The sequence below is a fragment of the Bufo gargarizans genome, chromosome 5 (assembly GCF_014858855.1).
Source record: "Bufo gargarizans isolate SCDJY-AF-19 chromosome 5, ASM1485885v1, whole genome shotgun sequence".
Taxonomy (NCBI): Eukaryota; Metazoa; Chordata; class Amphibia; order Anura; family Bufonidae; genus Bufo; species Bufo gargarizans.
In genome coordinates, this window is record NC_058084.1 from 43,296,360 (window position 1) to 43,309,177 (window position 12,818).

Genomic DNA, 12,818 nt, shown 5'->3' on the forward strand with positions numbered 1-12,818 from the left:
GTTGATCCTGTAATTAAATTGATATCTGCCTCAGCTTGTCAGTGCTGGTGATGCCTCTAATTTTACTGAATTCATTTTTGCATAAAGATTAAAAAACTTTTGGAGTTATTTATCAAACTGGTGTAGGCCATAGCAACCAATCAGATTCCACCTTTCATTTTTGACAGTTCCTTTGGAAAATGAAAGGTGGAATCTGATTTGTTGCTATGGTCAACTAAGCCAGTTCTACTTTACACCAGTTTGATAACCGGGACGACACAGCTAATTGTCATTTAAATCAGTTGGACCAACCCTACCAGGCAGTATTAGTGTTTTTATATGAATTATCCTGATGACAGTTGTGCTTTAAGGTTTTCTCTTACTGAATACAGAGGATGGGCCCCCACTGGCTGTGGACCTTCCACATAGCCTTACTACCTAAAACGGTCAGTCCACCCTTGGATCTATCAATAATAACATGTGGGGAGTCTGAAAATGAACTGTCTAAGACACTGATAGCTATGGCTTGCACCAAAGTGGTCTACAGCATCTATTTCAGTATGGGCCTTGATGTACTCTATGATACACGGAGAAATGGGCAGATGACCAGTTTGCAATGCTCTACAAACTTTGTCTTGATGGGAAGGAAGGGGAATAGATCAAAACCACACACATTGTACAACTACCCATATATCATTTTAATTAAAGTGACCTAGTTTGTCCTTATAATTAGATACATTGGACAATTTAAAATCTTTTTTATTTTAGTCAACACATTAAGTATTGTATCTTTCCAGTTACCTTCCATTCAAACAAATTACCTTGCAATAGCAAGCTCCAAATGGATTTCAATGTTTTATTCCATTATTAATCAAATAATGTATTTTAACAATTAAGTTCTAGATCATTAAGTTTCCAGAAACTGTTCAGGAAAAATGTGCCAAAGTGTCATTAAAAAATCTGAAACGTTTCATTCTTCACACTCCTTATCCATTTTCTGTGTAGTTGAGCTTGGAAAACATTCATAAATGGAGCTAAATGAATTATGTATGCTTATTCACACAATGCACTGCTAAGTTGTCAATAACAAGAGTGACAGTTAGATATCTCCATGTAGTCAGATAAATAGCTGACAGACTGGTGTGGCATGTGCAAAATTGATGCTGGACAACCCTGTCACCACACAGTCTAAACATAGGCAAACACACAGCAACCATATGACAACATTGTAGAGGTGAAAAATATATACCATGCTAATTAAGTGAAATCTTTCTAAACAAAAAAACAAAAAAACAAAACAAAGGAAGCTACAGAAAATATATTGTTCTCAAGATTTATTTATCTATATATTTAAATAAAGTATTTATTTATTAACTATGGTTTTATTTTATTTTTTATTGTTATTTAAATATGTATTTCATTGAATTTAAATAAATATGTATTTCATTTGATTTATATAGGTTTTTATTTTCCCCTGTATATCAATTGAATTTATTTATTTTACTTATTTCTTGTACTATAGCTGTTCAATGTGGGAATCCTGGAACCACGGCAAATGGAAGAGTATTTCGTGTCGATGGAACAACTTTCTCCAGCTCTGTGATATACTCATGTGTGGATGGCTATATACTTTCTGGATCAAACGTTAGACAATGCACAGCTAATGGCACATGGTCAGGGGCACTGCCCAACTGCACAAGTGAGTATGTTGGTATAAAGAATTCAGGCATGGGATATTTTGGAGGCTAAAATTGGTAAAAATAAATGGCATGTAACATTTGCAGTAAATATGCTGGTTTTTGGTTTTCCTCTTTCTTGCTAGATAATAAGTTTAATATTTTGGTAAGGTATTAAAATGAATGTAAATTACAATGGTTTAGATTGGAACCATGGGCTTAGTGAGTAAGTCAATTTTAGACCCTTCCAAGAAAAACATACATTTTTTTTTTTAATAGTTGAAATGCATTAATATTTCATAACTAAGCTGATATTTTTTTTGTAATAAATGCTTTTTATCCCTTTCCCGACCAGCACCGTACATGTATTGCGCTGGCGGGGACTTTAAAGAAGGAGCCCGCTAGTGAGCGCGGCAGGCGCAATAGCCGTCGGTGCCTGCTGTTCTATATGCGGGTGGTGGACATTTAACCATTCAGATACTGTGAGCAAACATGACCACAACATCTGGATGCGCTTAGCGGAGATCGGGCGAGCCAGATGCATTGTGCGGCTGCATCAGTCCTCCAGCATGAACTGAAGCTGCTTCACATTAGTTCCCATGGAGCCCCTCCTATACTCCAATGCTAATGCATTGGAGTGCATGAGAAAGGAAATCTAATGATTGCTTGTTATAGTTCTATACTATTAAAATATAAAAACATTTATCCTATACGGAAAATGGCGAAACGGAAAAAAAAATAAATCAAAATTGCCATTTCGCCAGGTTGCTTCTCCCACAAAAAAATTCTATAAAAAGTGATCAAAAAGTTGCACACTCCAAAATAGTATTAATGAAAAGTACAGATCACCCCGCAAAAAATTAGCCATCACACAGCTCCATATATATAATTACAAAAAAGTTATAAGGTTCTGAATATGGCGATGAAAATAAAAAAATATATTTTTCAAGGTTTTTATTTTTTTAAGCATAAAAACGCAAGAAAAACTATACATATTTGTATCCCCATAATCATACTGACTAGAAAAATGAAAGCAACTTGTCATAGCCCTCATATGACTATGTGAATGGAAAAATAAAAGAGCTATGGCCCCAGAAAGGGAGGGAGTGAAAACGTAAATGCAAAAACGAAAAGACCACTTGGGCTGAAAAGTTCAAATCTACAATGGGAGAAATTTATCTCGAGGATAATATTTGAAGCCTGTTTCCCATCATTTGTTAAATTTGGCTTATCTTTAAACCTAATGCTTCTGTCTAGAAATGTTATTATAGTTTTCTGCACCATCCATCTGTGTTGCATTGGAACTTTTTTGCTACTTTTTGAAAAAGTGATAGTCTTAAAGCTAAAGTGAACTTATTAAGAGCTTGTTCACATCACCGTTATGGATTCCGTTATTGCATTCCGTTGTAACATGGTTAGAACAGAAAATAATGGAATCCATAAGACGGAAATCAAAACGGAAGCCAAGTCATTCGGAATTGATCCGTCAAAATAGAAGTCTATGGGCAGCATAACGGATCCGCCTGGTTTCCGTTATGCAAGATGGAAAACAAAGTCCTTTCAACAGGACTTTTTTTTTTCCTTTCTGCATAACGGAAACCAGACGGACCCGTTATGATTGCCCATAGACTTCTATTATGATGGATGAAAACGGAATGTCTTTTAAAGGCTTCCGTTTTGACTTCCATCATAATACAAGTCTGTGGGCAGCATAACGGATCCGTCCTGTTTCCCGTTATGCCGGACTGGACTCCTGAATAATGGCAACCAGGACAGATCCGTTATGCTGCCCACAGACTTGTATTATGAAGGATCAAAATAGAATACCTCTATAGGTTTTCGTTTTGACTTCCGTCTTATGGATTCCGTTATTTTCCGTTATAACCATATTATAACGGAAAACAATAACGGAATCCATAACGGTTATGTGAAACCGGCCTAACATAGATAAACAAACTCACTTTTCCACCCACTTAGCTGCTACCACCACTAGATGGAGATTGCTATTTGTAATAGGCACTTCTCAGTGGTGGCCATGAACATTCCTGTATCAAATAAAAGGGCCCCCATTTTGAAATACTATAAAAATCTAATGACTCTCACTTAGACAATGAATTGAATTAATTGTAACTCTCTGTAATTTCATATACAGTCATTAGCTGTGGAGACCCAGGTGTCCCAGCCAATGGTATCAAGTATGGAGAAGATTACATTGTTGGACAGAATGTTACATATATTTGTCAACCTGGATACACAATGGATCCCAAGAGTTCAGTTACACGGACATGTACAAGTAATGGGACTTGGAGTGGAGTTATCCCAGTTTGTAAGGGTAAGATTTCTCTGTTTCTGCTTCAATTCACCTTTTACTTCTTTTCCCCTGCGGCCGTAGACATTAGTTTCATGTAAGATATGCAAAGCTGAAAACTGGCAAAACGACATTTATAGATTTCCTCTAGCATATAGGAGAGAACTATGTGATTACTTGATACTGGACAGATTTAGTACCACTATAGTAAAGACACATTCTAATGTAGTGTCAAAAAGACGATTACAGGGTAAACAATTTCCACAGAAAATGCCTTACAAACAAACCCTGTGTAGTCTGATTCTGCAGAGATTATTTACTCTACTCCACCGATCCCCTGTTATATTAGGTTAGCAAGACTGATGATCAAAAGATCACCATAGGGTTTGATGCTAAAAGGGTTATCCAATTTGTAAAAAAATTAAATAAATTAAAGACAACTGCAAGAAGATAAAACAAAACAAAAAGGAAAGAGCAATCACTCTTTAACCATGGTGGCCTAGTGCTGGCGCTCCTGCATGCTTCTGATCTTGGTTTACAAGCGGCCAGCCTGCGATAGTTGGAAATAATCAATGGCTGCAGTAATCATGTCCTGTACTTTCTCTAGCTTAGTGCTGTGACATGATGCCAGTATTATAGCACATGATGCTGGTTGGTTTTAATAAAAGATAGAGAGGACTACTGGACCACCTGCTGGATCGCCAGGGAAAAGAAGAGGCGAGTAAGATATATTCTTTATTTTATAACATTTGCAGCTGTTTTTATTTTTATTTTTTAATAAGTTGCATAACCCATTTAAGTAGGACTGCAGAGTAGGAGCGGTCCAACTGTTGCAACCTTATTGCCCACTCCTTTAAAATTGATCTTCTATCCTCAGGAGTTGATAGTCCACCTTGATCCATCATACAGTCCTGATCAAAAGTTTAAGACCACTTGGAAAAATGGCAAAAAATCATATTTTACATTGTTGGATCTTAACAAGGTTCCAAGTAGAGCTTCAACATGCAATAAGAAGAAATGAGAGAGAGATAAAACATTTTTTGAGCATTCAATTAATTGAAAATAACAATTAAACTGAAACAGAATGTTTTTCAGCTGATCCAAAATTTAGGACCACATGCCTTTAAAAGGACAAATCTGCGCAAAGATGTGGATTCATAGTCATTTTCTGTCAGGTAGTCACACGTTGTGATGGCAAAGGCAAAAAAACTCTCTTTTTTGAACGTGGTCGGGTTGTTGAACTGCATAAGCAGGGTCTCTCACAGCGCGCCATCGCTGCTGAGGTGGGACCCAGTAAGACAGTCTTATGGAATTTCTTAAATGATCCTGAGGGTTATGTAACAAAAAAGTAAAGTGGAAGACCCAAAAAAATTTCATCAGCACTGAGCCGGAGGATCCAATTGGCTGTCCGTCAAGACACTGGATGATCCTCAACCCAAATTAAGGCCCTTACTGGTGCTGACTGCAGCCCCAAAACAAAAAACATCTTCAAAGACCTCGTCTCCTTGAACGCCACAGAACTGCTCGTTTTGACTTTGCAAGAAAGCACCAAACATGGGACATTCAAAGGTGGAAGAAATTTTTTATTCTCTGATGAGAAAAAAAATTAACCTTGATGGTCCTGAGGGTTTCCAACGTTACTGGCATGACAAGCAGATCCCACCTGAGATGTTTTCTACGCAGTGGAGGGGACGCTATAATGATCTGGGGTGCTTTTTCCTTCAGTGGAACAATGGAGCTTCAGGAAGTGCAAGGGCGTCAAACAGCCGCTGGCTATGTCCAGATGTTGCAGAGAGCATTCTTCATGACTGAGGGCCCTCGTCTGTATGGTAACGACTGGGTTTTTCAACAGGACAACGCTACAGTACACAATGCCCGCAGGACAAGGGACTTCTTCCAGGCGAATAACATCACTCTTTTGGCCCATCATGCATGTTCCCCTGATCTAAATCCAATTGAGAGCCTTTGGGGATGGATGGCAAGGGAAGTTTACAAACAGTTCCAGACAGTAGATGGCCTTCGTGCGGCTGTTATCACCACTTGGAGAAATGTTCCCATTCACCTCATGGAAACGCTTGCATCAAGGATGCCGAAACGAATTTTGGAAGTGATAAACAATAACGGCGGAGCTACACATTACTGAGTTCATGTTTAGAAGTTGGATTTCTGTTTTTGGGGGGTGTCGTTTTTTTTTTTAGGTGTGGTCCTAAACTTTTGATCAGCTGAAAAACAGCCTGTTTCAGTTTATTTGTTGTTTTCATTAAATTGAATACTCAAAAAATGTTTTGTCTCACTCCCATTTGTTCTTGTTGCATGTTGAAGCTCTACGTGGAATATTGTTAAGATGCAGCCATGCTAAATATGATTTTTGGCCATTTTTCAAGTGGTCTTAAACTTTGGATCAGGACTGCAAGTAAGGCCCAACATGCAAGTAAGGCCCAAGGCCCTGACAGATCATTTTACTGAGGCACACAAAAGCACATAATTTTTTGGTACACAGGCTTTTGTAAACCTTTATTTTAGTCTGAAGATGCAATCCTGCAGCTCCTTTGCTTTAGCCATAGGTGGTGGTTCAAGAAGTCAGACTTCCTCTGGCAACACAATAAGGTCATAAAACTTGAATATCATTCATATCATATCACAAGTGTCTGGGGTGAGAAATCCACTTTTTGGTGAATTGTGCCATTTTTGTGGTATATATTAAATGAAAACAATGCCAGGTCATATTAGTCAAATATGCCAACTTATATTTTGTCTTGTCCTCTTGCAGCTGTTACTTGCCCATATCCACCTCAGGTTTCTAATGGAAGGCTTGAGGGAACAAATTTTGACTGGGGTTTTAGTATTAGCTATGCCTGCTTTCCGGGTTATGAACTGTCCTTCCCTGCAGTGCTGACCTGTGTTGGCAATGGCACCTGGAGTGGAGAAGTTCCACAGTGTTTACGTAAGTAATATTCAAGTGTTTCCTGATTCTTTTATTTTATTTTTTATCATGCTTTCTTTGCATTATGAAATGTGATCATCACTTCATATTGAAGCCAATTTAAAGTCTACTGCAGAACTGCCTAGAAATAACATCTAATTTTAGTCAAGTATTTTTATTTTATTTTTTACTTTTATGGAGATTACCTTTACGGTATATCTATACTTGGTAAAGGAATTGTTTAAAAATAGTACTGAGCAATTTCTTGAAATTTGATTCAGACTTAATTTGGCTCAATCAGTTGATTGATTTGGGTCCAAAATATTCAACCTGAATGGAAAGTGCTCTGATTGCCATGAAAAGTCATGTATCACACTCTGAGGTTTCCTAGGATTCCATGCAACTAATTTCAAGCTTTCTAAAATGAAGACAGCTTTAGTAATCTTAAAGTGACAGTGACCTATATGGCTATGGGTAATCACATGGCTGATGGTGGTAACACACAGCCTCTTTAAGGGTTAAGTGCACCTTAGGAGTTTTTTTTTTGTTTAAAAAAGAAATGGTCTGAAAAATTTTCAATTTTTGGCAGAAAATTCCTGCTGGGGGGTGTATTCAATTCAGACACAGCCTGGAGCCATGCAATCCTCCTTCTTTATCTGTACTGCCTTCTGATCTGAAACATTTTGAGAAATTAGCTCAAATAAAATCATCAAAGTTTCAGATTTGATGAGAATTTTTTAGCAAATTGGGGTCAAATTTAACTCCTTTATCATCAATTTCCTCACCTCACCAAAAATTCCTCCTGCCCCACACTTTAAGCTAAGCTCACACATAAGGGATTTGTATCAGCACATTTATGCAGCAAATCTGTTGAAAGCAACAGGGAAAGTTACAGTGATTAATCCTTAGGTACAAATCTACCTACTTAAAGAGGACCTTTCACTAGTATACAAACTAAAAACTAACTCTATCTGTGGGCAGAGCGGCGCCCAGGGGTCCCCCTGCACTTACTAGTAAGTCTGGGCGCCGCTCCGTTCGCCCAGTATAGGCTCCGGTGTCTGCGCTCCCTCTGACTGATTTCTTGTAGGAGGCGTGTCCCTTGCTGCACTGCTGGCCAATCGCAGCGCACAGCTTATAGCCTGGCTATGAGCTGTGCACTGCGATTGGCCAGTGCTGCAGCAAGGGACACGCCTCCTACAAAAAATCAGTCCAGTACAACAGACGGAGCTGAGACACCGGAGCCTATACCGGGCGAACGGAGCGGCGCCCAGGCATACTAGTAAGTGCAGGGGGACCCCTGGGCACCGCTCTGCCCACAGATAGAGTTAGTTTTTAGTTTGTATACTAGTGAAAGGTCCTCTTTAACAATCATCTGCCATTCCCACGGTGGGATTTCTGTGGTCCTCCATCATCTCTTTCATGGCCTCTAGCGATGGTATTTTGACCCATGTGACTGCAGAAGCCTGTGGTTGGCTGTTGCAGTCCCTTTTGGAAACAATATATTATCTTTGGAGTTTAAGAGACAGAAATTGATGGGAACCATAAAATATTGATCATGGTAGCAGCCAAGAATTAATAGGTATGCATACTGTGCAAATCCATAGGGGAAATCCACAACATTTTCAGTATGTATGGCCACATCCTTATTTTGTATTACATTTTTCTGATAATGTTCCTTCAAGATCCTGAAACTGAAGTCAAAACTGCAGTGGGGGGAATCTGGCTGCACTCCAGATGCCAGAGGAGGTTGCAACAAGAAACCTTTTCCACTACAATATTGTATAGTTTTAAGATTGTAGGGCAACAAACTGGATATTTGTCTCAGACAAAGGAAGGCCTAGCTATGCTTCTGGTGAAATGAAAATCTTTTATTCATGGCCAAGCAAACAGATATAATCCATTTTCAACTACTGACTGAAGACAGAACTATGCATTTTTTCAAAATGTCATTAATTTATTTCTTGGGTCAATAGACTATGAAAAAATTCTAACTAAATTTAATGTAAGATATAGTAAGGGTCAGGTTTCTGCATGTAGTTTTAGAAGCCAAAATCAGCAGTGATTTTTAAAAAAGCAGGAGATATTCTATCTGTCCTTTATACTTTTTCTCCTCTTACAGTATGATGCATTCCCGATTTTACACTGTTCTGTTATAGAAGAGATTAATATAATAAAAGACAAAAATTGAGCAGTTATTTTGAGAATTAGATATGCTCCATTAGCATCAGTTTCCTCAAAAATAACTGATCCATTTTTTGGAGCATCAGTTATGATCAGTTTGTGTCACTTCCATCAAAGATCCGTTATTGTAAACGGCAGAAAAAGTCCTGAAAAAAGTGCTTTTTCTTCCACAATTTTTTTTTAATCTCTGACAGTAGAGACCCAAACTGATGATCATAACTGATGCTTATAAATTAATACATTTTGTTTTATTTTTCTGTTCTTCTGAAAGATTGAAAATCTAAACGGTGATGTGAACTTGGTCTACATAATGCAAATAGTATACATTTAAAAAAGCATTCGGTTAAATCCTCCTGCTCAGGATGGTGTCCATATTTTGGTCTGCAAACTACGGAAATGCGAATGCAGATACCTTTCTTGTACACTATTCTCTTCTGAAATATGGACAGAATAGGACATGTTCTATCATTTTTGAAAATGCTACATGGATCATCAAAAAATGCAGATGTGTGCATGGCTCAATAGCAATGAATTGGTCAGTGTGCTTATACGCCCAAAAAATAAAAATAAAAATGTGGATACCATAAGAATGAAAAATGTGGTTGTAAGTGAGGCCTAAATTGTGGCTTTTATATTTTGAGTGCAGGGCTTAAAGCTATAGCAGCAGTCCTTAGCAGCTCCAACAAAGGCATCGTCTTTTCACAGTTTATTCAGGAGTCCCTATACCTGATACTATCTAATAACGTCTTCCAGTTTGGAAGTCAGTGGTACCACCAGATACTAGGTACAGCAATGGGCACTCCAGTATCGTGCACCTTTGCTAACCTGTATCTGGCGGTATTCGAAGAGACTTACGTCTTCTCTATGCAGAACCCCTTTCTTAGATATGTCCACCTCTACTTGCAGTATGTGGATGAAGTGTTCCTGGTCTGGTCGGGGAGTGAAGCCCAGTGTGGGCAGTTTGTGGAGTATATCAATGAGACAAACCACATGAAGTTCACCCTCAACTTTGGGGGCAACAGTCTAGAATTCCTGGACGTGAAGGTCACCGTTGTTGATGGCACTTTGCGGACCACTGGTTTCCACAAGCCCACAGCCACTAATTCGCTGCTCCACCAGACCAGTTTCCATCCCCCCACTGTTAAGGAAGCCATCCCGTATGGGCAGTTTATACGCCTCCGTAGGATTAACAGTACAGAGGAGGACTACTTTAGGCAGGCCCACCAACTGAAAGACAGGCTGCTTGAGAGGGGTTATCCTAAAAGAGACGTCATTGATGCGCTATATCGAGCAGCTCTTCGCCCCGACATAGTCTCCTCAGCGATCAGGTCCAAAATGACAACAAAGATAGATTCACCTTTATCTTTAAATTCAGTCCAGCTGCAGATATTGTAAAACGAGCAATGCTTAGCAACTGGGATCTCTTGAAGGGTGATCCAGCCTTGGGGGATTTGGTCTCTCAGCGACCTTTAATCACCTTCAGAAAATGTCACACGTTAAGGCACAGGTTAGTTCATAGCGCACTAGGGCAGACCAAACTGTCCAATTGGCTCCAAAGTAGGAGACCAGACCCCAGGGTAACTTTAAATGTGGGATGTGTTTATTTTGTCCCTATAACTCACAGGGAAAGTCCTTGTTCCTAGGGGGCGTCACACATAGGGTTCATGATTTCATCATGTGTCGCACCACCCATGTGGTCTATGTCATATCATGTACCTGCAACGGGTTCTACATTGGCAAAACTATTAGGCCCTTGTTTGAGCGCATACGGGAACACCTTGGTTCTATAAGGACGGGACGGGACGCAGCTCGCCCCGCCTCATTGACCATGTTCGCTCAATTCATAATGGTGATCCATCCAGCCTCTCCTTTTCTGCAGCCTTTTGTTGCAGCGGGAGGCTTGATGGATCATCAAAACGGGAGCCATGGGACCACACGGTCTGAATGACAAAAATGACATGGCTGTTTTTCTTTAAGGCCCTTTCCTTTCTGAACACGTTAGTACACCTAAGGATTTACCAATCCCTAGCGCCCGTGCCAAAACTTGACTACCCGTGGCTCTAGATATTCATTTCCCACTTTCTCCCTTTGTGCTCTATCTCCCCTATGCACTATATAGCGTTAGGGAATCAGCACTTATGTAACAACTCCCATGTATACTCTCTTACTTATTTATTTAGCATCTCCCCTTCTTGCTAGCGTAACTTGTCTCCTCCATGATTTGACAGTGTGTTGCAAAATGTTTCTCTGCAGAGTTCTGCAGTCTGTTTGTGTAATATCGCAATTTTCCCTTTCTGTATTGTTCACAGTGCGCACCTGGGGAGCGTCTACGGTCGTCATGGTGATGACCTAGGTTTGCCCTTAAATGCACGTCTGTGCGCCTGCACGTCAGTAGCGGTCCAAGGAAGCGCGATTCAGCGCGAAACGGCCGTCACCGCCTATCCACACCTGGGCCGTTCCGCTCCCCAGCCTGTGCACCTTACACTACCCTGCTAACTAGCAATAAAAGCATCAATGAAGATTCAACCCTGGTGAGTGCCACGTGTCTGTTATCTACATTCCTTGTTGCATATTACTCACATCACGCTGAGCACCACACCATCCCGGTCCGTTCGTGCAGCTGCAGGTTCAGGAGTTCTGGATCGTAGGAGGCGAGGGTGTTTTCTCCAAAGGAGCAGTGCCGCTGTATTTCCTTATCTTTCTCCCTACCATTCATTTATATTTTGAGTGTTGAGTTTTTTGCTTTCGAGGTGGAGCATGTAGTATTCTTTAAAGCAAGCTTTAACCAGTTATGTTCACTGTCGGTCAAAAATGAATAGAATGGTGCATAACAGACCAGTCAACCCTACAACACACAGTGGATTGTGTATTTTACTGATATAAACATAGGCAGCAGATTTGTTGTCAAAAATTTAGCTAAAAATCTGATCCATACATGTTTATAGGGTTGTTTATACAGCAACACATGGATTTCTGCAGGTCCCATTAAGGCCTCTTTCACACGACAGTATGTCCATTTCAGTGTTTTGCGGTCCGTTTTTCACGGATCCGTTGTTCCGTTTTTTGCTTCCGTTGTGGTTCCGTTTCCGTTCCGTTGTTCCGTTCCGTTTTTCCGTATGGCAAATACAGTATACAGTAATTTCATATTAAAAATTGGGCTGGGCATAACATTTTCAATAGATGGTTCCGCAAAAAACGGAACGGATACGGAAGACATACGGATGCATTTCCGTATGCATTCCGTTTTTTTGCGGACCCATAGACTTTAATGGAGCCACGGAACGTGATTTGCGGCCAAATATAGGACATGTTCTATCTTTAAACGGAACGGAAAAACGGAAATACGGAAACGGAATGCACACGGAGTACATTCCGTTTTTTTTGCGGAACCATTGAAATGAATGGTTCCGTATACGGACCGTATACGGACCGCAAAAAACGGCCCGCAAAACGGAAAAAAAAAACGGTCGTGTGAAAGAGGCCTAAGATGAATGGGATAGTCGCAGAAGTTTCTATAAAAAATCTGCCATATGTGAATAAACCCTTAGGCCTCTTTCACACGGGTGAGATTTCCACATGGGTGCAATGCGTGAGGTGAACGCATTGCACCCGCACTGAATCCGACCCATTCATTTCTATGGGGCTGTGCACATGAGCGGTGATTTTCACGCATCACTTGTGGGTTGTGTGAAATTCGCAGCATGCTCTATATTGTGCGTTTTTCACGCAACGGAGGCACTATAGAAGTGAA

General features: G+C 40.0%; 1 protein-coding gene across 1 annotated transcript in view; it reads left to right on the forward strand.

Annotated features, from left to right (window-relative positions):
- The window catches only part of CSMD3 (CUB and Sushi multiple domains 3), a 1,090,172-nt gene that overhangs the window by 991,890 nt on the left and 85,464 nt on the right, over nt 1–12,818 (forward strand). Inside the window, exons 56-58 of the mRNA XM_044293228.1 lie at nt 1,502–1,678; nt 3,808–3,987; nt 6,734–6,907. Coding sequence (XP_044149163.1) covers nt 1,502–1,678; nt 3,808–3,987; nt 6,734–6,907 — 531 coding nt within the window. The remainder of the gene's footprint in view (nt 1–1,501; nt 1,679–3,807; nt 3,988–6,733; nt 6,908–12,818) is intronic.